We start from the raw sequence: 26,597 nt of genomic DNA, 5'->3' as shown, positions 1-26,597 counted from the left end.
ACAGCCAGATATTTTACAATATCAATGATGTTCTTGTTTTATGTCAAGAAAAATCAAACAGAAGAAGTAAGAAGAGCCAATGAGCTGCCACTGCTCGGTTCAGGTTTTGAATTTTCTGTGCGCTCTTTTCACTTCGCCGTCATCACTGAGCGCTGCTAACTTTCACTGATGATCTCCTAAGCACGTATGTGGTCTCCGAGGCTCAGGCTGAGGCTGTGTGGCCATTCTAATGTCCTCCAAGAGGTCGCTGGCCTTTTAGTTTTCTCTGGTAAAATCCCTCTGGTGCCCTCATACCCGCCGTCGCCCAGAAGTAGACAAATGCAAAGCGAGGTAAGAAAGGCGTCATTTATTTACACAAACTCAGACACTCAAACACTGCCAACGTTTAAACCAAACACAATTTTCTGAACCTTTTTAAAATGTGCCTTGCATTTGAGCAACACGGACTGTTTCTATGCTTTAAGCTGTGCTTACAGAGATCAAGAACACGCATGCGAACGCTTTATTCCTATTTGAATTGAAAGAAAAACAGACCAGAGCTGTGCTCACTGCCGCCGTCTCCATATTGTCTTCTTCTGCATTGCGTTTCACTTTCCAAGAGGAGATGATTGGCATCACAGCTCCGTTAAATTAGGGTGCCGACCGAAGGAAATGCCAAGTGTGAGCCCCCTTTACATGTAATAAATGGCAGTCTGGTGTCTTCAGAGCGCCGCTCCACGAGCCGAATGATGATGATGATGATGATGATGATGGGCTCCGCTGAACGCCATCCAGTCGTGTGTGCTGCCGAGGGTCCCGCAGCCTACGACCAGTGACGTTCTCTCCTCGTCTTCATACGGCGTGCTGTCCACTAATTCTTGAACATATCACACAGGAGCTTCTCCATTGGTGTATTGCCAATTGTCCTATGGAAGAAGAGCAGTTCTATCCTTTCAGAACTGACAAATCGCAGTGAAGGAAGTAACAGCAGGAGCTTCCCAAACCTGTGAGAAAGCGAAGAGAAAGCTCAATTAAAACAACATTCCCTGCCCTGCCACTGCGCTTAGCACTTTATCACTTAGGCGGTTATCACAGCGACGACAGAGAACACCCCGCCAAAAGCACCAAAACCTCACTCGTCTGCCCTGCTGTATACGTTTTACACGAGGCAAATCAACACGCCGCCCTCCGCGCGTCAGAGCAGACGGACTGAAGTGCCGAGTGCAACACGCCGCCCTCCGCCGCTCAGTCACAAATCTGCCGTGAAGGTGATGCCTGTTAGACCCCCATAGTATCGCATGCCCGCAGAGCGCTCTCGTCTTCTAGCATCGGGCGTGATTGGTTTGAAGAGGGTTATCTGCACTGACTGGGGGGCGAGACAGAGGACAGGAGTCGGGGACGGGGGGACTGACGCTCACCGCCACAAAGAGCCTCGTCACCAGTCGGAGTGCTAAGAAGAGTACATTGTGTTTCTAAAGCGCCCTTCTCAAGCTCATCAGAAAGAACAGCAGGCGTAAGTAACACGGGATACCGACATGGACTGCGAGGAACACAAACAGGCAAATACAGGAGACACAATGGAAGCAAAGACAATAAACTACAGGAAAATACAAGAAGAAGAGCCTGCGTTCTGATCGGGAGAGTCTGCACTGAGAGGAGGCAGGATGGCGGCTGAAGTTCAAGGCCTTCCTGAACAGAGCAGTTTGGAGTTGTGAGTTGTTTTTTAAAAGAATTTACGGAGTCAGCTGATCTCATTCATGTCGGAAGGTCACTCCAGAGTCTGGGCGCTATGGAGCTGAAGGCCTCGTCACCCATGGAGTGAAGATGAGCGTCGGGCACAACAAGATTAGCAGAATCAGAGGACCTTAGTGATGAAGAGGATCGCTGATGTAGTCCGGTGTGAGGCCATTTAAAGTTTTTTTAGGTTACTAATAGAATCCATCCATCTGTTATCCAACCCGCTATACCCCAAGTACAGGGTCACGGGGGACTGCTGTAGCCAATCCCAGCCAACACAGGGCACAAGGCAGGAAATAAACCCTGGGCAGGGTGCCAGCCCACCGCATGGCACACACACACACACACCAAGCACCGTTTAGAATCGCCAGTGCAGTCTTTGGACTGTGGGAGGAAACCCACGCAGACACGGGGAGAACATGCAAACTCCACACAGGGAGGACCCGGGCAGTGAACCCGGGTCTCCTTACTGTGAGGCAGCAGCGCTACCCACTGCGCCACCATGCCACCCCTAATAATAGAATTTTATATTCGATTCTGAAGACGGAGCAGGATGGGTGTGATGTGCTCGCTGCTGCTGGTTCGAGTTAGGACTCTTGCAGCCGAGTTTTGAATAAGCTGGAGCTGTGATATAAGATTAGAAGGGGCGCCTGCCAGCAGCGAGTTACAATAATCAATGCAGGATGTGAAAAAAGCTTGGACAAGTTTCTCAGCGTTAGAAAAGGAGAGGAAGGAGCGAACACGTGATATGTTACGGAGGTGAAAGTAAGAAAGTTTCTTAATGTGATTTATGTGGGTAGAATAAGAAAGGGAGGAATCAAAAATGACACCAAGATTCTTTGTAGAGGTAGGTCTGATGAGATCACCGCCAACAGTGACTGGGAAGGAGCTCATTTTATTAAGTTGCATTTTAGTCCCAATTTGCAGGAGTTCAGCTTTGTCGCAATTTAATTTGAAAGAGTTCTGCTCACTGAGGGAAGTTCTGATGAAGTTTCACTTTTAACATTGAAGTAGAGTTGAGTATCATCAGCATAAAAATGATAACCCAGTCCATAGCTGTGGATTATATGGCCAAGCACCTAGAGACAGAAGAGCCTTGAAGACCTCCTGATGTGACCGGCAGTGAGCTGGACTGCATGTAAGGTGGTCCGCTCCTACTAGTACTTGGGGGTCCATATCACTGACAGGCTGGCCTGGCAGGGCAGGCTCCTTCTCCTTAAGGACTGCGCTCCTTTAATGTGAGTAGACACGTCCTTCACATCTTCTACAACTCTGTGAAGGCCACTGTCGTGTGCTGGGCTGGTAACTTCACTTCAAGAGAGGCCCACCGAATCAGCCAGCTAACTAAAAGGGCAGGGTCAGTTATGGGGCGAGCGAGCTCTGGACCCCCAGGAGGTCGTAACAAAGGAGAGAATTAAAACAAAACTGAGTGCCATTATGAACAATGCTGCACATCTGACACACCAACACCGAGGACTTTCAGCAGGAAACACCAGGGGGGTCCTTTATACTTCTGCGTCAGGCCTCATGGGACTTTTTTTTCTTGTTCGTTTTCCTCCTATTTCGTCGTTCTGGTGTGTGTTTAGACCACCGCGTATCTATCTGCTTATTTATTTATTGAGCTTCCGGAAAAAGACACATTTCCCCCGAAGACAAGTTAAGTTCTATCTAATTGAATGTCATTAATTCTATTTTTTCTGCCTCGTAGCGCTGGGGGCTCAGGTTCGATTGCTAGCCTGACGAGGGTCTACGTGGAGTTTGCATGTTTTCCCCGTGGCTGTGAAAATGTGCCATTAATTTCTCTCTAATAATGTTTATGCCTACCTGTGCTGTGAAATAAATTATGAGGATTAACCAAAAAATTAAAGGCAATCTGAAAATAGATGGACAGACATTGAAGCAACACGACACGTTTGCAAAGGCTTATGGGTAGGCCACACTCGGCTGTTAGTCTCGCTGAACCGGAGGTCAATGCACACGGACGCTCCTCTGCTAAATGGCGCCGCTGTTGAACAAACGGGCCGCAGTGCGAGTTCTGTGGGCAGAAGGAGTGACGTCTGCTGAAATTCCAAGGATGTCCGCTTGTGCAGACCGCTGAGTTGTTTGGGTGCCCATCTTACACATGCTGTACGGTACCCTGTGGTAGGCGCAGGTCCACCGCTGATACCCACATGTGCCGCAACAGTGGACAACTCAACCCATCGGTCTTGTCTAATGAAAGCACTCGCCGTGTCGATGGCCGACCAGATGGAGCTTCGTCGGTTCCATTCTGTACTGAGCCAACAAGCGGGTGGCATTCGCCACGTCGTTCAGCTGGGGCCGCGGTGATCGCTTCATTGTCAGATTGCTTTTATGTTTTGACACATCCGTTCACTTTCCAACTTGCGATCCATTTAGAGTGTTTCGGCGATCTTGGAGCTCTTAAATGTAATTTCTTGGTGAGGACTCGGTTCAAATTAGGTGAGAATATTATTGAAACTAAACGGGAAATCAACAAATGATATGAGACAGTTTTTAATTCCACGTCTTCTGATTACGAGTGACTTGTGATATACTGAAAGCTCACTAACCGATTTTCACGAACGGGCTTGTGTAGGAGGGGCCCGACTAGCGCCCGCCCGTCCTGAGCACATGGCACACTCCCATAGCCAGGAGGACTGAAGTGGATGTGTTGGGGGCAGTTAAAGCCCACCTAAACATGGGGAGAGAATGCAATGCGCTAACAGCGATGGGGCTGCGATTTGAACTGAAGATCCTGGACTTGTGAGTGGGGGGCATCACTAACCACTAGACCACTTAATCCACGAATGGCCTTTTTATTCTGGCGGCCATGTTTACACACACAGCAGACAGATCATATTTTACACGTGCATCTGATGTGCTGGTGACACATGTCTGCTGACACTGGCCATGTTGTCTACTCATTTCCAGATCTTGCCAGCGTTTCTTCCTTTGGTTATTTCTCCAGCAGACTTGCGTCCGTAGCCCTGGTAAGTAAACTATAAATCAAAGTGTCTACAGTAAGCCATTCGCACCATCTGTACTAACGGTACACTAAAGCACACGTGCCACCTCTCAGACAGGAAACGTCAAACCCCAGTGTTACCTGACAGGCTGGCAGGGGTGGTGTGTACGATTATGTTGTCCCAGCATCACCTGAGACTGGTCTTGGAGGTTTTCCACTTGTTCAGGGTCTTTCAAGCCTCGTGTTTCTACAGAGAAAACAAAGATTTACTTACAGTGCTAACCTAAAGATGGTGATACAAGCTTTTGAGAAGCAAATATTGTAGACAAAGGAGACTTTAGAACTGTTTGACACGTTGCAATTGTTGAATTGCTGCACCCCCAGATGAAAAGACAAACTTCAATGTCAAGGAAAACTTTGAGCAGGCCCTTGTACAGTACGTTCTGGAGATCAATGGACTACCATGAAGCAACGTGACCTGATGAGAACCCCTGGAGAAGACGCAAATGGCTACTTGTGCCACTGTGCCGAGTATGGAGAAGAACAAGATCCACAAGTCTGAGGTAAAGTATTAGGCTTAGTGGGCAAACTGGACAAGGTGCCATAACTACCACACAGTGAGGGTATCAGCAGGTGTTAGGGGGGCCTCTAGAGAACAGACTGGTGAGGGTCGTGGTGGCAGCAGGCCAAGCATGTCAGCCCAGACTTCCCTGTCCTCAGCTACAGATGCCAGCTGTGAGTTAAAATCCCTGCAGGGTGTCCTGGGTCTGTTGCAGAATTTCCGCCCAGAGGAGCTCCAGGGGGAGCCAATAGGGGGACATCCGTACGGCAAGTCCGGACCACCTTAGCTGGCTCCTCTCGATCTGGAGGATCAGTGACTCTCCTGAAATACTAAAACTTCCCGGCCTGTTATAGAGTGTCAGCCCAGCACAGACTCCTCGTTTCTGTTGCCCGTACTCTTGGTGATTACCCACAGCTCAGGACCGTAGCTGAAGACAGAGACGTACATCGACCAGTAAACCGCGTGTCTTGTCTCTACATTCACCTCCTGCTTCGTTACCACAGACTGGCACAGCACCCGCAGAACAGCTGCTCTCGCTCCAAGCCACTTGTCAGCGTCACGTTCCCTTCTTCCATTGCTCCCGACTAACATCCTGCGATATTTGAACTCCTTCACTACTCAGATGTTGCCCCCTCACCAGTCCAATCTTTTCTGAGGTGGAACCATGACCTTACACTTGGAGGTAGTGATCCTCATCCCTGGCACTTGGAACTCAGCAACAAATCACTTGAGTGTGTGCCAAACACACAATCAAATGACGCAAAGAGGACATCATCACCATCTTCATCATCATCTCCATAAAGCACATACTGCTACTACTAGCCCTCAGCTATGCCCTGACATCCTGTCCATGAAAGCCAGTTAAGTGCCAGGTACAGTCATTAAATGGAGACTGGCATCTCCTTCTTGTTACCTCACCAACTGTGTTTTTGTTCAAATAAAATGCCTTCAGTTCACTTAAATACAAAAAAAACCCAAATCACAATTACTTTACGGGACGGGGTGGGCGTTGGCAGCGCTAAAAAGGCAACTGTGAAAGAAAAATACCTGGTTTGAAAAGGACAATGGCCTTCAGACATGCAAATTCTGTCGGGTCAACGGTAAGAGCTTTGAAGCGACCGAAGATCTCTTGGAGGACACGCAGGTCAGCACTTGAGAAGTTGGTCTTTCCCTGCAGGCTAGCTGAAAGTTCAGGCACCGACAGTAGGGGACAATTGTCCAAAGGCAAAGACCACTGAATGGCACACAGCAGGAACAGCTCACTCCACGCTTCCTCAAGTAGAATGACCTACAACATGGAGGAAAAGACTTCATCATCCACATCCAGCTCGTGGGCCCAACTGGTTCAGTTTGCCCACCCCATTTTCTAGTTATAGAGCACATACTGGGCCTTGTTTGAGTCGCACGTCTTTCTTTCACGTTCAGTCTTCATGTCGGACCCCAGTTACGTTCTCAGCTGGAGTACCAGCTGTGTGACCAGCAACACATGGGGCAATTTACAGGGCAGCGGGTAACACAATGTTTGGGTGCCCACTAATAGTAGGTGGGTGACAATAACATACACACCTCTGCCTTGTGGGTATAAACAACTGCCAAAACTTCACAGGCTCCGAGAGGAGGAATGGCAACGGAGCAACTGCTGAACTAAAACCGCCTTCCCTCCTCTTTATTTTTACAATTGCACTACTTACGTTTGTTTTTTGATGAATATTTTTCAAACTATCCTATCCTAATATATTCTACTAGTCGTCCCCCGCGGCTCCGCCTGTGTTGTAGTGAAACAGGACAAACTTTAAAAATCAAAAAAACAAATAGGTATCGCTAGCTAAGCGGAGGCAAGATACGCTGCAAAACGTGGCCAGAGGTAGAGCGATTCGGACAGAGGCTGGCGAGTGAGTGAGGTGGGCTCTGCCCGGGTCTCCACTCCTGACGTCACGCTACCGCCTCCCCTCGGATTAGCGCAAATAATTAATCACTCCTGCAAGCGAACTATGATTCTTAGAGAAGTCGCAAAATCAACTGGAATGTTCAAGAAAATTATAGAAAAAAATGCAATCTAAATCCATTAAGTAGTCCTCTCGTGAAAAATGGACAGACAGACAGACAGACGTTGGATTTTATACATAAAGAGACAGCAGTGGAAGCGCTGAACTGCACAGTGAAAAAAAGTGATGGGATATCCCGTATCTTGTATGTACAAGAAAATATCCCGTACATTTGTGAAAATATCTTACCTTCACGTGCATATGGGACACTGCCAGACATTTTTACATATGTACAAGATACTTTTATGTATGTGCGGGATACTTTCACATACGTACGGGATACCGTTAGATTAGAAAAATGACAAAAGTGAGCTTTGGGTATTCCGTACGAACGCGAAGACATCTCGCATGTGCATAAAAGTATCCTGCATGTACGAGAGAGTTTCACAGATGGAGGGGATGAGGTTATCCCAAAACTTCTTTCATTGTGTGACTCAAAGCTCCCGTAATAATCTGAAGTCGCGTGACAAAATAACTCCAAGGTACAGCACTATGAGAAGCAGGGCCATTTTGTAGCAAAACATCCAATCAACACTTTGTCATGAAACGCAAGAAAAGAAAAGAATGCGCACTTTTTATAGAACAATATGAGCAAAATAAAACAGTTTTTGCTGGCACAACAAACAATATGTGAAGATTAGGCAAAAATACCTCAGTTCAGGGGTCCAGTTTACTATCTTTATAGAAATTATAAGTGGAAAGAGCAAATGATCAAACTGCACTTCAAACTACAGGCCTCCATCATGGCTCAAGGCTGTCTGCAGAAACGCACAGAAACTATTCTACTGAACACAAAGCAGTGCAAGTCGTAATGAGGACCCAGCTACTGTGAACGAAAGAAAGAAAGAAAGAAAGAAAGAAAGCTAAAACTACCGTGTTATTCTTCCTGGTTATTCAATTGTTACAAACGGCCACATGTCCTGTACATGCAAATGAAAGAGGCCATAAAAATGTGAGTGTTTTTAAAATTGAGTTTCTAAAACGTCTTTACTCATCACTGACCTATTAGGTCTCAAAACAGCCGTTTCACATTTCCAGTATCCTCATTTATTCTGCTCATATCTTTCCATTTTGTAAGCCTGATTAATCCTGAGAAGCGGACTGTGGGAGGAATCACATCTAAAGCCATAAATTCAGCGCTCAAGGGACGTCACCAGCTAAACATCAAAGCAACAGACTCAAATGTATAAGACACAAAAGCCAAAAATAAGCTCAGCTACCGAGACACCTTTTTATTTCTCCATAACCGTAAATGAGAGCAGCCATGTTGTTCCGTCAGTTAAAATGACGGTGAAGGAGGTGAATTAACTGCAAGCGAGCACCATACAGCACAAGACGTGAGCTTCAGCAGTACGAAAGGCGGCGCCACATGCACACAGACGTCCTCGGGTGGATCGCCAGCACTTAGAATTGCGTGCGCATAAACCAGTCCACCATGTCGGGTATCTTGTGCTTTGCTGGGACTCCCTTTCCTGATTCCTCCGCACCTCCTTCGCAAAACACGCGCCTCCATTTTTGAAGTCTATCCCCTTACGCCACAAAACAGCACATTTATGCAAGGACCCCCTTCTCCCCTTAAAGTGACGTCTTACGATTACTTAATTCTCAAGACACACACATTCAGGGGGAACAAGGCAGCAGAAACAGATAATATGTAGTACCTCGCTACACAGTGCTCACTGATTAAGAAAGGGGTTAGCATGAAAACCTACAGCCGCAGTAGCACTCGTGGACCGGAGCTTGGGACCCCTGGTGGTCCTTGGCTTTGCATGTGTTTGTTAACAGAAGATGAGGACCTGTTTTGATCAAATGTATAAGACAGACAGGCTGCCATAATGCTTGTATGCTCTCAAACACAGTTTTTAAAGTGATACAAACTCGCTGTTCTGTTTGCTACCATTTGTGATGTCAGAGATCCACGAGCTAAAGCAGCGGATCTCAGCTTTATGAACTTGACGGCACATCTCATAGCCCATTTCCAAGTTACACACACATACCTTGCTATAACCGTCAAACTCGAATGAAGGAAGCACTTTTTCTGAGACGAGAAATTGAATTTTTTAAAAAGGCAAAAGGTGTCTTGGAGACAGAATGACCACAATATACCTGAATTAGTTTTATAAAATCACAAAAAGAGCTGATCCGAGGGGACAGAGGAGGAGGAGGACGTCAGTCCATGAAGGCTCCGAGTCATTGCTGACGCTTCAAGCAACACAACAAAGGGGTCCCCTAAACCTCGAGCAGTGCCAGGTTGTATGGTGCGCTTATGTTGTTTTGCTTGTGTCTTCATGGACTTTCTGCTTGAATGATGCTCAAGAGATGGCACGGTGGCACAGTGGGTAGCGATGCTGCCTCGCATTGTTTGCTTCCCGGGTCCTCCCTGCGTGGAGTTTGCATGTTCTCCCCCCACAGTCCCTAGTGTGTGCGCCCTGTGGTGGGATTGGCTCCAGCAGACCCCCGGGACCCTGTAGTTAGGATATAGCGGGATGGATGATGTTTCTGAAAGGTGTAACGTTTTCTCCTGCCCGTTTCCTTGTTTTCAGAGCTGCAGATGCACATGAAAGGGGGACAACAGGAGCAGTCAATCCTGACAGGGTGGCAAGAGTTTGTGATTTAGGGCATTCTGTTACCATCTGCGCAATAAACAGCATGCAAATAAACCGGGTCACCCTACGACCCCACCAACGCAAAAACGCTGTACAGTTTATGTACTGCACGTAACTGAACCACGACGAGAGCAGCACCTCACTATTTATCCTATCTGTATTGTCAATTACAAACAACAAAATGAATTTTCGTTTTTTTCTAGCAGACATTGTGCTATTTAAATCAGACTGCATGAATTTCATACTGTAACTCGCTTAACATGTTTATGCCGAAATTTCTCAATCCTTGTTCTGTGGCTCCTTGGAATGATGTTCATTTTCTGGCACATTAATAGCCCAAATCTGCAGAGTCTTTTCTCTTCCACACAACATATTAGATAATATTTCTCACTATATGTACAATGAAGAAAGAATTCTGTTTGTAGTTAAAACAGTTGTGGGTATCATGAACGGTTAAATCTGCACAGTTGATTAACATGTGGTAGGAGAACAGGCAGCTCTGCTCCATTACCTAGAAGGGAGGCCAAAGTGACGAGCCATCAGATTTACTGGTGAATTTGTACCCAGCCGGTATGTTTTCATAAATGGACAAGCAGAAGCCGAGACTAGAGAGCTGGTCTACTCCTCATCATCATACGGCAACCCAGCAGGACAACCGCAGGGGTGCTTGGGAGATGGAGAGCGGATATACAGCCCTGTGGGAGTCCCTATGGGCCAATAGAGGGGCTGTCGGGGGGGCCCCTCTACTTTCTTCACGGCCTGAAAGTGCTGCCAGGAAGATTTGGCACGATGGGCAGCTTACGAGCCAGAGGTGGGCAACACTCAGTGGAGAAGAGAAGGGGGAAGAATCGGTTTAATTATTGTGAATTGTGACGGATTGCTGGAGGAGGACTGTGAAAATGTGCTGGTAGTGAATAAGAACCCTTTATCTTTATTTTATTAATTTAATGTGTGGTGTGTTACTGTATCTGTGGTTTTGGGCTGTCTGGCACCCCCTTTTGATCACAAACAGAACATCTTTTACTCATTTGGGCTAAAGTTTACTGTTAAATGTGCAAAAAAATCTCTCTCCTGCTTTAATAATTTATCACCGACATTACTAGTTGTAAGCATGTTTGACCAAGACAGTTTAAAATATTCCATCCATCCATTATGCAACCCGCTATACCCTAACTACAGGGTCACAGGGGTCTGCTGGAGCCAATCCCAGCCAACACAGGGCGCAAGGCAGGAAACAAACCCCGGGCAGGGCGCCAGCCCACAGCAGGGCACACACACACACACACACCAAGCGCACACTAGGGACAATTCAGGATCGCCAATTCACCCGACATGCACGTCTTTGGACTGCGGGAGGAAACAACGCAGACACGGGGAGAACATGCAAGCTCCTGGGAAGTGAACCCGGGTCTCCTAACTGCGAGGCAGCAGTGCTACCCACTGCGCCACCGTGCCGCCCGCTTAAAATATTCACAACTCTGAACTGTGTGCAATCAAAATATCACAATATGCCTGGTAAAGCACTACTTTATATTTGCACATTTCTATATTTTTACCCATACAAATTATATACGGAGAGCACGGTGGCGCAGTGGTAGTGCTGCCAAGCTTTGTGTCCCAGACCTTCCCTGTGTGGAGTTTGCATGTCCTCCCCGTGTCCAAAGACGTGCATCTTAAGTGAACTGGCAATGCTAAACTGGCCCTGGTGTGTGTTTGCCATGCGATGGACAACCAGCATGCCTCTGGCTGCAAAACATCTGCAATCTTGACTTCGCTTCAAAATGCTTTTAACGTTTGATACACCATTAATGGAGTCAATGAACGTTCAAGTTATTTTTCAGTTTTTCCCCTGTATACTGGATTAAGCCATACTTGTACAATATTTATTATTTATCCATCCAACAGCTTACGATGCTGGAATGTGTCACCTTATCTTCCCCTGCTGACTAACCTAATATTTCAATATACAGGAATCTTTGATGTCTACGATATGAAGAAACCTTTTTTTTTTTTAATATTTTATTTTCTCTCACCTGATCCCTAAATGGCAAGTTTGAGAAGACTGGCAGATTTTTTGCCCACTTAACAGCCATGAAGAGGAGTCGAGCAGAAGTCTCATACACATTTTCTGGGCTGTTTAAAGGATAGAGAGACATCTGGTACTCAGAGGAGTTTTGTTCCGGTTCATTGCTTGTCACATCAATGTTTTCGTCCACTAAAAGAGACAAAATGTAAAACTTTTTAGCAAATCAGTCTGCAAAACAACAGAAAAATAAGCCCACATACAAGGAAATTGACCGTTACCCACTTCCCAGGTCTTGAAAATGTCAAATACTTGACTTTCTCTACAAAAAGCTTGAAGTTCAAATCTGGATCTCATCACAGTTATCATCGTGTGAAGTACGAGGCTGTGCTCTTGTCCTGCTAGAGCCGGCTCAGTTACAGAGAGAGCACACTTTCACAGGGACAGAAGTGCTGGATTAGCTGCCATCGCACCCAAGTCTCATATCTCACAGTAATAAAAGCCTTCATAAGTGACCGACTGTTTAATGCAAGCGGTTCGTCCCCAGGCAGACCACTCATGGAGTTTGTGGCCCCGTCCCTCAGCTCGGAAGAAAAGCCCTTTCAATTCTTTTCATTCACAGAAGACTTGGAAGACGCAGTCAAGCATCTCTGGAAAGATTATTCGTTTTGCCGTTTGCTTTTGAAAGACTCCAATACTGTTTTCTACAAGTTTATGAATAAACTGTGCTTAAAAGTCTGTAGTTTTATTTGTGCAGCTTTGAACCAAATAGGCCCCAATGTGTATGTATATAAAATATTCACCTGTGTCTGCGGCGTATCCATTTATGTCTGGACAGCGTAGCCTACTGGAGCAATTTTCTAAAAGCCAGAAGGCTTCTGGCATTTTACTGTTTTTATGACTGTACCGAGAGCAATTCATTTTGATTTTTTTGATGTGCACAGACAAGAGACCACTATGAAAGTGGCCAAATTGTACATCAGAATACCTGAAACACATGCTGTAAATCTGCTGAAAAGTCAACACTGAAATGACGACAATGTCTAAATACTTTAATAAAAAGGATACGAGTCCTATGTGTCTGTCTGGGCGCTGTGTCTCTGACATTCTATAAAATGGCACATCACAAACAATTTAATAAAATGGACTGCAACAGCGATATATAAAACACATACAGCGCATCAGGAAAGTATTCACAGCGCATCACTTTTTCCACATTTTGTTATGTTACAGCCTTATTCCAAAATGGATTAAATTCATTTTTTTTCTTCAGAATTCTACACACAACACCCCATAATGACAACATAAAAAAAGTTTACTTGAGGTTTTTGCAAATTTATTAAAAATAAAAAAAACTGACAAATCACATGTACATAAGTATTCACAGCCTTTGCTCAACACTTTGTCGATGCACCTTTGGCAGCAATTACAGCCTCAAGTCTTTTTGAATATGATGCCACAAGCTTGGCACACCTATCCTTGGCTAGTTTCACCCATTCCTCTTTGCAGCACCTCTCAAGCTCCATCAGGTTGGATGGGAAGTGTCGGTGCACAGCCATTTTAAGATCTCTCCAGAGATGTTGAATCGGATTCAAGTCTGGGCTCTGGCTGGACCACTCAAGGACATTCACAGAGTTGTCCTGAAGCCACTCCTTTGATATCTTGGCTGTGTGCTTAGGGTCGTTGTCCTGCTGAAAGGTGAACCGTCGGCCCAGTCTGAGGTCAAGAACGTTCTGGAGCAGGTTTTCATCCCGGATGTCTCTGTACATTGCTGCAATCATCTTTCCCTTTATCCTGACTAGTCTCCCAGTTCCTGCCGCTGAAAAACATCTCCACAGCATGATGCTGCCACCACCATGCTTCACTGTAGGGATGGTATTGGCCTGGTGATGAGCGGTGCCTGGTTTCCTCCAAACGTGACGCCTGGCATTCACACCAAAGAGTTCAATCTTTGTCTCATCAGACCAGAGAATTTTGTTTCTCATGGTCTGAGAGTCCTTCAGGTGCCTTTTGGCAAACTGCAGGTGGTCTGCCATGTGCCTTTTACTAAGGAGTGGCTTCCGTCTGGCCACTCTACCATACAGGCCTGATTGGTGGATTGCTGCAGAGATGGTTGTCCTTCTGGAAGGTTCTCCTCTCTCCACAGAGGACCTCTGGAGCTCTGACAGAGTGACCATTGGGTTCTTGGTCACCTCCCTGACTAAGGCCCTTCTCCCCCGATCGCTCAGTTTAGATGGCTGACCAGCTCTAGGAAGAGTCCTGGTGGTTTCGAACTTCTTCCACTTACGGATGATGGAGGCCACTGTGCTCATTAGGACCTTCAAAGCAGCAGAAATTTTTCTGTAACCTTCCCCAGATTTGTGCCTCGAGACAATCCTGTCTCGGAGGTCTGCAGACAATTCCTTTGACTTCATGTTTGGTTTGTGCTCTGACGTGAACTGTCAACTGTGGGACCTTATATAGACAGGTGTGTGCCTTTCCAAATCATGTCCAATCAACTGAATTTACCACAGGTGGACTCCAATTAAGCTGCAGAAACATCTCAAGGATGATCAGGTAAACAGGATGCACTGGAGCTCAATTTTGAGCTTCATGGCAAAGGCTGTGAATACTTATGTACATGTGATTTCTCAATTTTTTTATTTTTAATAAATTTGCAAAAATCTCAAGTAAACTTTTTTTATGTTGTCATTATGGGGTGTTGTGTGTAGAATTCTGAGGAAAAAAAATGAATTTAATCCATTTTGGAATAAGGCTGTGACATAACAAAATGTGGAAAAAGTGATGCGCTATGAATACTTTCCTGATGCACTGTATGTGTTTTATATATCGCTGTTGCAGTGCATTTTATTAATTTTCCGGATGCACTGTATATACACATAGGCCACAGATGAACTGGAAAGCCATCCATTCTTTGGATGGGGTGCTGATATCGTTGATGGGCAGCGGAGGACTGCTGTTGGTCCTGTTCTGGTCGGGCTTCCCACAGGCTGGTATGAGAATTGTACTTGGAGAATGCAGACCTGTTGGGGGCCACCAGCCCTGCTGCAGGAGCTCTTGGGTAACAGATTCCTTACCCTCACGTGTCCCAACTGGAACTACTTCCATGATGCACTGGTGATGTACTGGAAGTACCCCAGGCTCAGCTTTAAAAGAAGTCTGTCCTCCTTAGGCAGCTGAGTCAGAGTCAGGAGTGGAGGCAGCGGAGGACAGGAAAGGTAGTGAATTGTATTAAACAAAGGTTTTTGGGAGTAAAGATGCTTGTTTGAAGAAAAATAAAGAAAGGCTTTTTTGAACCTGGGACTTTGCCAGTGCAGTTGTGTCTGCACAATATAATGAAGAAACAACAACAATAATAATTGTCTGCTTTTAACAAATTCAATATGAATTCACAAAATTATAAAGGGGAACACTTTTTTCTAATCTTCTTGGTAGCGATTTGGCTTGACTCAGAACAATGCTGGCCCGTAAAGAAACTGGCTGGAATTTTGAGCTTTCCAGAAAGTATTTGGTTGGAAAAACAGTAATTGATACCTGGCATAATGTAATGGCATTTCTAACACGCTCAGCCCTGGCCAGGGTCACAGGGGACTTGCATACGTTTTGCAGGCAGAGGAATGCTGGTGGTCCATCACATGGCAAACACACACCAGGGCCAATTTAGTACCACCAACTCACCTAACATGCATGTCTTTGGACAGTGGGAGGAAACCCACACAGACATGGGGAGAACAAGCAAACTCCACACACGGAGGACCCGGGATGAGAACCCTGGTCTCCCTAATGCGAGGCAGCGGCACTACTACTGCGAATCTGTGCCGCCCCTTCCTGGCATAATGTTTGAGGTAAAAAAAAAAAGTTATCTTCAGTGACGTCCATGAATACGACAAACTTTCACAGAGCTAATTTAGCAAAATAAGACATTTGTTCAGTTCTGTTGGACCTTCTGCTTTCCAGCTTTGTAGATGTTCAGAGCGTCTCTGCATCTCAGATCTGTCCAGCTATGTATAATTCCTGCAACCAAGTTTTTCTTTATTCAAAAACTAATTTTCATTGCGTTCCACTATATAGAGCATGAATAAGTAACGGTACTCCTTAAATATATTACTAATTTCTTTATGCTTCAGGAATTTCTGTGATAGCATTATGAATCTCCTTCCTGTGAAGCTGCTGAGCCTGCATTCGTTTTTTTCTCCGTGGTTGTAATATTGATTTCTGCAATAGCTTTAAAACTTTGTTCTTATGCTTTGCTGAACTAGCATCTTATTAGTGTCTTCTCAATTTTCATAATTAAAATAACATGTCATAGGAAGTCATTGCTCCATTCATCTTCTGGTCAAAAGACTGAACTCCGTTTGAAATGCCAAGAAGTCGTCAGTGGTAGGTGATGCTGAAATTAAATGGCCCTTTGTATACGAGTGGATCGTGCGGTGCACTAAATGTTGTTGATTTGTCCACGAGTATAAACTCTGTCTAATGATACACTGATAAGAAGTTGCTTAATTTATCCTGGAATAAAAATAAAACTAAAATGATTACCATTACTATTTTTCTATAATACCATTGGGTTATAATGCTAGCTGTGCTACCTAGCTCCTTGGAAGGTCGCACTCACCTCCACGTGCTAGGCAACAGTACCCTCCGACTGCTGTTAGGTGCCAGGATGAAACCCTCAGAGCCCGTGTCAGACCTTAAGCTGGTGCAGTGGCCCTGGGTTCCTCCTGGTGCAGGACAATGCCCGTCCTCATGTGGCCAGAGTGTGTAGGCAGCTCCTGGTTGACGATGCCATTTACTGGCCCACACATTCCCTACACCTGATTCCAATTGAGAACCTCTGAGACATTATGCATAGGTGCATCCATGTAGCGCCATAGACTGTGCAGGAGCTCACTGATGCCCTGATCCAGGTCTGGGAGGAGATCCCCCAGGACACCATCCGCTATCTCATCACGAAGTTGTCAGGAGTGCATACAGGCATGTCAGGGCCATACACACTATGAGTCACATCAGGAGTTGCTGGGATGAAAGTCACACAAGTACAATCAACCTGTGATTTCAATTCTGACTTTGATTTTCAGTGTGATGTTCAATGCAGCACTTAAGGGGTTGCTGATTTTGGTTTCCACTGACAATTGTTATATCATTTTGCTCACAACAAATTACACAGGATAATTCAGTAAAGAATTTCGGTCATCAAGATCATTGTGGTCATTTAAGTGTTCCCTTAATTTTTTTCACGAAGTGTGTTATACCTACATTACTAGTCTTTGGGAGACATAAAAATAACAATTGTACTGTGCATATAGGGCTTGAACATTTCGGGTTTGGAAGGAGCTGGAGATTACTCCAGCAGCATCAGATGTAAGGCAGGGACAGGAACTGAATGTGAAAACTGTTTCAGGACTAGGGCTGTGTGGCACACCTGTACTGGAAGGGTACGGAAAACCCAAAATTTAAAAAACAGTACAGTACCAGCATTTCTGTACTAGAGGTAAACAACAGCTTTCCGCTCTCCCACCCCTACCCTTGACGTTTGGTGCAGTTGTGGAAAAATGTCTGTTTCATAGACTTCATGAAACACAAGTACAAACTCCAACGCAACTGGGACTTCACAGGGAAAAACTGCTTCTACTCAATATGGACTTCCTGGCTATCAAGAAGGAAGTGGTGCACAGTGAAGTGAGGGTGTAGTAAGGCAGCGTGGGGAGGGTGCAGACTGGAGTTACCCATTATTTGCTTCAGAACCGTTTTGGTACTGGTAATGAAGTCTGAAAGCTGGTCAAAATTTTAGTACCCATTCAAACATTCACACTCACTCATCATGGAATAATCTGGAGTCACCCATCAGCCTAACATGAACATCTTCGAGATAGGAAGGAAGGAAAGAAACTGAATACCCTGAAAGATACTGGAGGATGGCAGTGTATGTGCCAACACTGCCAGTGACCAGGCTGCATATGTTATTTATGTCCTAAAGCTATGAGGCTACAAAACTAACCATTCTGCCATTGTAGCCCACATATTCCATATCCGGAATCTGGAAATATCATAAAGAATTACCAATACTGGGCTTACACACACAAGACACAGAGCAACAAAACTAATGCACTCCTTAACAGATTAAGGTCAGTGTCTGTGTGCCGTTTTTATGTTCTTCCCATGTCTGGGTGGGTTTTCCAATGTGTACTGCTGTTTTCATCCCATTTCCCTAACATGTGCCTGTTTGATTCATTGGGGACTCAGAACTGGCATCATGAACGAATGTGTAAGTGTTAGCATGAGCGTGCCGAGTGACTAACTTCCACCCAGTCCATGGCTGGTTCCTATGTTGTACCTGATATTGTCAGAAGAGGGTCTACGCCCCAGGACCTTTAACGGGATTGATAATGGAAAAAAATGGGTTTTTTTTTACATAACATTGATGGAAGTTTATGTGGTTGCACTTTTTTTAAACAATTGTTAAAAATCAGGACATGACTTGCAAAACCAGGAAATCTGAATTATGAAACAGAGAAGTGATACGGCTGGCAGAAAATGTGTTAAGTCGCAAAAATATGAAAGAGCTAAGTGGTAGAAAACAGTTTTTTTGTTAAGATGCACGAATTCTGCTTCAATTTTCATTTGTATGATCGACTCGCCAAAAGCAGAGTGCCATGCACTAGATGAAATGTTTCTGTTGCAAATCTGATTGACTGCCATTATTACTGAATTTACTAGTAAAAAAATCTTTTTAAAGATTTAAAGAATGGAAACTAAGGCCATATCACATTTGACAACTTTTTTAGTGATTTTCAGTCGTAGCCATTATCTTTATATACAATACGCTACCATGTCTGTCCGTTTGTCTGTCCAGGATTTTAAATCACTTGTAGTTCGCAAACCGTTTGACCGAGTGACTTGAAATTTGGTACACATATACTACGTGACATCTATTATCCGCTTTCAGGGTAATGATTGACCTCCAAGGTTATTCCTCTTTTCATTTTTATTTTAATTTATTGTAGAATCAACTCTCGGCAGCAGCCAGCAGGGCGGCGCATGCGTACAGGCGCCATTCTCATCTCTTCGCCGTCACTGCCCCTACCTCTTCATATCTTAAATCATTCTTGAGGCAGGTTGAAGACTTAAGTGCCAGCTTAAGTGAAAAATTAAAGAAAAAATACTAATTACAACACAAACACTACCTTAGTCAGTTTTAATGCAAAGAGATGCCGACAAAAGAAGAGAAGAAGCAGGTCGCTATGGTGGAGAAAAATAACAGCTGCTCAGGAAGCAGCAAGTGCATCAACCTCTGAGCAAACGAATGCTAAACTTACAGAGGAAGAGGATGAAAAATAGGAATGGTCACGTCAATTGTATTCAATGCACGTTATCATGCAGTGCGCCGTTACTGGTTTATATAATATTAGCAAGACAAGGCCAGTTGCCAATATGCTCCAGGGAAGTCTCTTGTGTAACGTGACATACAGTGGTGCTTGAAAGTTTGTGAACCCTTTAGAATTTTCTATATTTCTGCATAAATATGACCTAAAATATCATCAGATTTTCACTCAAGTCCTAAAAGTAGACAAAGAGAAACGAGTTAAACAAATGAGATAAAAATATTATACTTGGTCATTTATTTATTGAGGAAAAAGATCGAATATCTGTGAGTGGCAAAAGTATGTGAACCTCTAGGATTAGCAGTTAGTTTGAAGGTGAGGTGTCAGATGTCAGGTGTTTTCAATCAATGGGATGACAATCAGGTGTGAGTGGGCACCCTGTGTTATTTAAAGAACAGGATCTATCAAAGTCTGCTCTTCACAACACATGTTTGTGGAAATATATCACGGCAGGAACAAAGGAGATTTCTGAGGACCTCCAGAAAAAGAGTTGTTGATGCTCATCAGGCTGGAAAAAGTTACAAAACCATCTCTAAAGAGTTTGGACTCCACCAATCCACAGTCACACAGATTGTGTACAAATGGAGGAAACTGAAGACCATTGTTACCCTCCCCAGGAGTGGTCGACCAACAAAGATCACTCCAAGAGCAAGGCGTGTAATAGTCAGCGAGGTCACAAAGGACCGCAGGGTAACTTCTAGACAACTTCTAGACAACTGAAGGCAGGGTTGTAAGGAGAAAGCCACTGCTCTCCAAAAAACAATTGCTGCTCGTCTGCATTTTGATAAAGATCACCTGGACAAACCAAAAGGCTATTGGAAGAATGTTTTGTGGACGGATGAGACCAAAATAGAACTTTTTTGTTTAAATGAAAAGCGTTATGTTTGGTGAAAGGAAAACACTGCATTCCAGCATAAGAACCTTATCCCATCTGTGAAACATGGTGGTGGTAGTATCACGGTTTGGGCCTGTTTTGCTGCATCTGGGCCAGGACGGCTTGCCCTCATTGATGGAACAATGAATTCTGAATTATATCAGAGAATTCTAAAGGAAAATGTCAGGACATCTGTCCATGAACTGAATCTCAAGAGAAGGTGGGCCATGTAGCAAGACAACGACCCTAAGCACACAAGTCATTCCACCAAAGAATGGTTAAAGAAGAATAAAGTTTATGTTTTGGAATGGCCAAGTCAAAGTCCTGACCTTAAACCAATCGAAATGTTGTGGATGGACCTGAAGCGAGCAGTTAATGTGAGGAAACCCACCAACATCCCAGAGTTGAAGCTGTTCTGTACGGAGGAATGGGCTGAAATTCCTCCAAGCTGGTGTGCAGGAATGATCAAAAGTTACCGGAAATGTTTAGTTGCAGTTATTGTTGCAAAGGAGTTCACATACTTTTGCCACTCACAAATATCTAATATTCAATCATTTTCCTTAATAAATAAATGCCCAAGTATAATGTTTTTGTCTCATTTGTTTAACTGGTTTCTCTTTATCTACTTTTAGGACTTGAGTGAAAATCTGATGATGTTTTAGTTCATATTTATGCAGAAATACAGAAAATTCTAAGGAGTTCATAAACTTTCAAGCACAACTGTACCCCTCGCTCTGACAAAATCAAACCATTTGGATTCTGCCTATAGATAGATAGATAGATACTTTATTAATCCCAATGGGAAATTCACATACTCCAGGAGCAGCATACTGATAAAAAAAACAATATTAAATTAAAGAGTGATAAAAATGCTGGTAAAAACAGACAATAACTTTGTATAATGTTAACATTTACCCCCGACTGGAAATGAAGAGTCACATAGTATGGAGGAGGAACGATCTCCTCAGTCTGTCAGCGGAGCAGGACGGTGACAGCAGTCTGTCACTGAAGCTGCTCCTCTGTCTGGAGACGATCCTGTTCAGTGGATGCAGTGGATTCTCCATGACTGACATGCTCTGCCATGGATGTCAAACTGTCCAGCTCCGTGCCTACAGTACAGCCTGCCTTCCTCACCAGTTTGTTTAGTTTAGTTTAGTTGTGTGCATGAGAGCTGACAACCAACGAATGCTCATCCGGAGTTCAATGAATATGATGCTTCAATGATGAATAATGAACACTCATGTTTTAGAACTCACAAAAGAGAAACCTGTCAGTTTAATGTCTCATGTTTTACATACCATGTACCAGGGCAGAGTTTGCGGTTGAACTTGCCGTGCCAGCTAACTCGCTGTACAACACCAGCTCTGTCAGGCAGCATGTTATTGGCAGTCAGAAAAAGTAGCAAGAACAACTGTGCTGTAAGGTTGGCACGCAGTCACAAAATGCGACATGCCCTGAGATTTTCAGTCGTGTAAATTGACGTGGTCTGGTGACGAGATCAACAGCTTCAGTCAGCAAGTCTTCCATACTCTTTGACTAGAAACCTTGTAATGTGACATTGGCGTATCTCATACACATTCCTCCACATAAATTGATTCTGTTGTGTGTCTCATGATTGCTAAATAGTTGACTTCTTTGGAATGAAACCTTAGTTGTCAATCACATTTCAGAAAGTATTCTGGAAATTGCAATACTTCAACTGGACAAATGTAGCTTAAATTTTGAAAGATTTTATTATTATTTGTATAAAAGCTGCCAACATATTTCCCATTAAAACAAAAATGTAAATTTGTCAGTAGAATTACAGTAAGTTACATAATGAATTAGTTAGAAAAGGGAATTGAAACACTTACCATCTTCAGGTTCAAGTTTTGCACAAGTCTCTGCTGTCATGAGGCTGGCCATGAACCGATGATTGTTCTGAGGACTAAGTGAACGTTGAGATGGTGTAGACATGGACGAAGTGATTACGGGCCGTGGTGCTGCTGGACAGGAGGATGAAGTGGGCTCTCTTACAGATGTCAGGTGCTCTTTCTCCGGGTCCACGTCAATTGTGTCCAGTCTTACCTGAGCCGTGCTACGTGGCTGCCTCTCATTCTGGACAGCTGCAGGTAAAGCAAGTGTGTGAGAAAGACAGCAGGCAGCACCAAAACATACAAAGAGATTATCAACTTTAGGGCAATTATAATAATAAAAGTGTAAAATGGGAAACATGCAGAACTTTCTCTATTCTGCGTTCAATTAATGACATTTGAAATTTTAAGATTGGTGATTTATTCATATAATAAACTTAGTGATCATCCATTAGAAGTCATGATTTTGTATGACACGCTCAAAATGAAACAAGATGCATTAATGGTGATTTAGTGACACAGAAAGAAAATTAAACCCTCTAAAGAAATAAATGCAGACAAATATTAAGAAAGAAATGCATAGAAATTACATTTAAGATACTAATGTTTTAAAAATTTTGCTGCCTTCATTTATTAACTACCATATATTTTTCTTTTTTTATTCTTCTGCTGTTAGTAACGCTCTGTGGTTGAAGTGGTAGTCACTATAGCACCCTTCCAAAAAATATTATTGTTGCTGTCTTTTCTCATCCAATACAAACCAACATGATAAACCTTTTGGGGGATTCTGGGATCACTCACCATCTTTATTCATGCCAGACTGGAGGCACTTCTTCAGCCGGCATGCTTGGCACTGGTTTCGGTGTGCTTTGTCTACAGGGCACATTCCTGTGCCAGCCTGGCACCTATAAAGGGTAAATTGCACACATTAAACACTGCATGACTCCTACATTTTATGCTAAATAAACACTAGCCTGAAAGCAAGTCCAAATTATTTCCTAAAAGGAAGATTCAGTTGAATTGGAGTTCTCAGTTACCAGTTTATGTTACTTCTTGTAAATGGCTTCACTGACAGCGGTGTGTTTCAATGGCAAACCTCCTGCCACTCTTACCATCCTCAGCCCTGAAAACTGTCACTATTATTAACCAAACAATTCTTGTAATAAAACTAATGCTCTCCTGTGAAAACCTTTTGAAAAACACACTACTGCATATCTAGTGAAGGGGATCTGTCAGAATAAATAGGGATAATATATACAGTAGGAAGAGGGGGAAAAACTGTTTAGTCTCCAGAAAGAGATTTGCTCCCACTATATGCTGGGAAAAACAAAATAAACTTACTTTAATCAAACTCTTTAGAAAATCCATATAATAATTATTAAGCATTTCATAAACAGCCCAAAAAGAAATACATTTAACAGATCTTTAATCCGCATAAACCAATACAACGACAGATCCAAGAAATCTTTCCAAAGCCAGTTTTTTTATCCTGTCACTTTAAATAATTACTTGTCCTAATTTCTTCAGACATGTATTAATCAAAAAAAAAAAAACATTTTTAAGATTAAAAATAAAAACAACATGTAACCAATTGTGTCTCTGAAATGTTGTAAGTCGCCTTAGATGAAGGCATCAGCCAAATAATACGTCATAACAAATGTGTCCAGGCAGGCAGGATGGCGTAGTAGTTAAGGCTTTGGACCTGAAACTCAAATCCCGCTACTCACACAGTGTGACCCTGAGCAAGTCACTTCACCTGCCAGTAGAAAAACAGAAAAAATATAACCAATTGGATCTCAAATGTTTCTAAGTTGACTTGGATAAAGCCAAATAATAATCACGTTTAGCTTGATTTAAGTTTTTACTTTCACTGACATTCAATTTCAAGTATACAGAATCACAGAAATGGCCGACAGTTTAGCCGAGACTATGAAAAGCTCTTTCTACAAATGATGAAATGTTTCTTTCGCCCACCAAACTAAACTCGTGTGCTGCTAATGCCTGCTGTGTTATTTAGTGACAGTCTACTGTTTACTCAGTTAACCCAAACATTCAAGTGAAGAAAGCTTTCTCTTTATGATAGCTGGATTGCAACACCTACTTGTTATCCATTACTTTAAAGTACCACAGTCTTGAATGTTTTTTCTTAATGTAATGAACTTTAAGTCAATGATTTCCCTTTATTCCGAGCAGCACTCACATTTTAACATTGTGTTTAAATAACTAATATAAAAATTAGCATCAATTTCAGATTCATTTATTTTTATTAATGACTTAATGTGCAGGTGTAGTCTGCGGCACTGATTTATAAAAACACTATGCCAGTAAGAACAAAATAAGACATCATGCCAAAAATCTATCCATCTATTTTCAAACATTTTTAATCCATTGAAGGGGAGCAGCAACCTTTGCCAGCAGTATCAGAAGAAAGACAGGAACCATTCCAGGATGGAGTGCCAGTTCATCAAGTGGTACAAAGAAGCACAGGCCTCTACTCACATGGAGCCTGTTTAGAGCGACTTAACCTAACACACACATCATTGGCATGTGGGCAGACCCAGCAACACACTGATGGTGCCCTGGCTGGGATTTCAACAAAGCCGGGTGAGTGCCGTGTGGCTACCCATTAGCATCATATACTTGTACATACCGTATCTGGACAGTATACACAGCTACAAACAGGAAAATGAAGATTCTGGTGCAGGACTCCTAACAAGCCAAACTATAATGAGATTACAGGAGTCTGATATCAAACAATATATAGATATTAAAACAACTCATTGGCTGCTGGTTTTCATTCTAACCATTGTCTTGATTAGTGACCAGCTTTTGCTGCTAACTGAATTTTTTTAACATCATTTTAATTGTTTTGCTTTTTAAGACCCATAATCTTTCTTTTTTCTTTAAACGAGCCAACACATGACCAGCTAGCCTGTCTCCATCATAAAACGTCTGAGAATAAAGACAGGTAAAGGTCTCAGTAATGTTGATCTGCTCAGGTCACCAAAATAAAAAAAAAAATCATCAGTTTTGGAAATGTCTGATGTGGCAGAATGAGAGCACCAACAAAACGTGGAATTAAATAAACAGGTTTAATTAACAACAAGAATCAACTTCTAATTAAGAAACTGGTTGGAGTGAAACTGACTTAGCTGGTCATCTGTTGGCTCAATTCACATCTCTTTTTTGTTTTACTGCCATTTGCTGACAAAAGAAGCAATTCAGTGGACAGAATAAAAAAAAACAAAGTAATTAAAATGATGGGAAAACAGGTCAATTAACAGCAGACCTTTGCATCCATTAATTCTCTAACATAGGATCCAATTTAGGTAGAGAGGAGCTGATGACGGGTGCAAAGGCAAAGACCATCCCTGGTCAGAGTGCCAGTCCATTACTGGCACCCTTGCATACACAAAGGCAAATTACCTCCTTGGGATGCTGGCAGAGAAACCAAATGGACATGGGGAGAACATGCAAACTATACACCTGAATTCTCCAGTGCCAGGTCCCAGACAGTAACTAAACAACATCATGCCTTTGCATATCAAGTCTTATTAAGCTGTCCCTAGGTGGTGTGGTGTGGTGTAGTGGTTAAGGCTTAGACTACTGACACTATGTGACCATGAGCAAGTCACTTCTCCTGCCTGCACCCCAATTGGAACAACAAAAGTAATGTAACCGACTGTATATCAAATCAAATCAAATCACATTGGGTAAAGGCATCAACCAAGTAAGAAAGTGACCTGCCTTAGTCTGTCATATACAACCATGCACCTAAGGTTTGGGATGCCCGGTTCTTATCATTTTAGTTTTTTTCTGCACCTTTTCTCACGCATAACAGACACAGTGTTTCTGAATACCAATCACGCACAAAATGGAAGAGCATTTTTAAAACAGTTTCCCGGTGAAACAACTGTCTTTAAGAAAGACAAGTTTGATAGTGTCTTGCACCGCCACCTTCACCCACCCACACTCCATTCGTGCTCACCTGTAAATTAGCTTCCTACGCACGCTGCGCTTGAAGAATCCGCTGCAGCCGTTACAGGCGTAGATTCCGTAGTGTTTGCCGCTGCTCGTATCGCCACACACTTTACACAGGAGGGCGGGGCTCAGGGCCTTGCAGGGGGCGGGGCTTTTATCTGCCAGGAAGACAGAGTGAGTTTTTTTAGAGTCAAAAGGCGAGTCGAGTATCGTGAGAAAGCACGCGGTGAAGTGACTTGGTCAATGGAAAAAAAAAAAAAAAAAATTCATTTATTAATTTTAAAATTTAAAACAAAACAGCACTCAGAAAACAACCTAAACTTAAAACCAAAGATTGTTATTGATGACTTGTGTTAAGAAGTTAACCAGTACAGCACAGAACAGTCGTTTAATCATCGCCCCTCAGTCGACCGGCATCACCCGGCGTGTGATTCCATTGAAGACATAATGTGGAATATAAAAGCAATGGTAATACGATGATTTGTAAGTTATGTTTGATGAAAGTAGCAACTTCAGGTAAACGCCTTTGGGTACTTGTCATTACCCGCATTTGTAAGTGAAACACCAGATTCAATTTTATCCAAAACCAT

The 26,597-nt window shown here is 43.4% G+C and overlaps 1 protein-coding gene across 1 annotated transcript; it reads right to left on the bottom strand.

Moving 5' to 3' along the window:
• Positions 1 to 337: 337 nt before the first annotated feature.
• nr2e3 (nuclear receptor subfamily 2, group E, member 3) lies at positions 338 to 26,597 on the bottom strand. Its single transcript, XM_039771365.1, has 8 exons — positions 26,542 to 26,597; positions 26,015 to 26,242; positions 22,828 to 22,931; positions 22,027 to 22,278; positions 11,928 to 12,109; positions 6,291 to 6,531; positions 4,823 to 4,928; positions 338 to 983 (listed from the first exon to the last, which is right to left on the bottom strand). Exons 1-8 carry the CDS (start codon positions 26,595 to 26,597, stop codon positions 851 to 853), a joined length of 1,302 nt encoding a protein of 433 aa, XP_039627299.1. The 3' UTR covers positions 338 to 850.

Source organism: Polypterus senegalus, chromosome 12 (assembly GCF_016835505.1).
Source record: "Polypterus senegalus isolate Bchr_013 chromosome 12, ASM1683550v1, whole genome shotgun sequence".
Lineage (NCBI taxonomy): Eukaryota > Metazoa > Chordata > Cladistia > Polypteriformes > Polypteridae > Polypterus > Polypterus senegalus.
The sequence above is the reverse complement of the archived record's forward strand: the minus strand, read 5'-3'. Positions and strand labels throughout refer to the sequence as shown.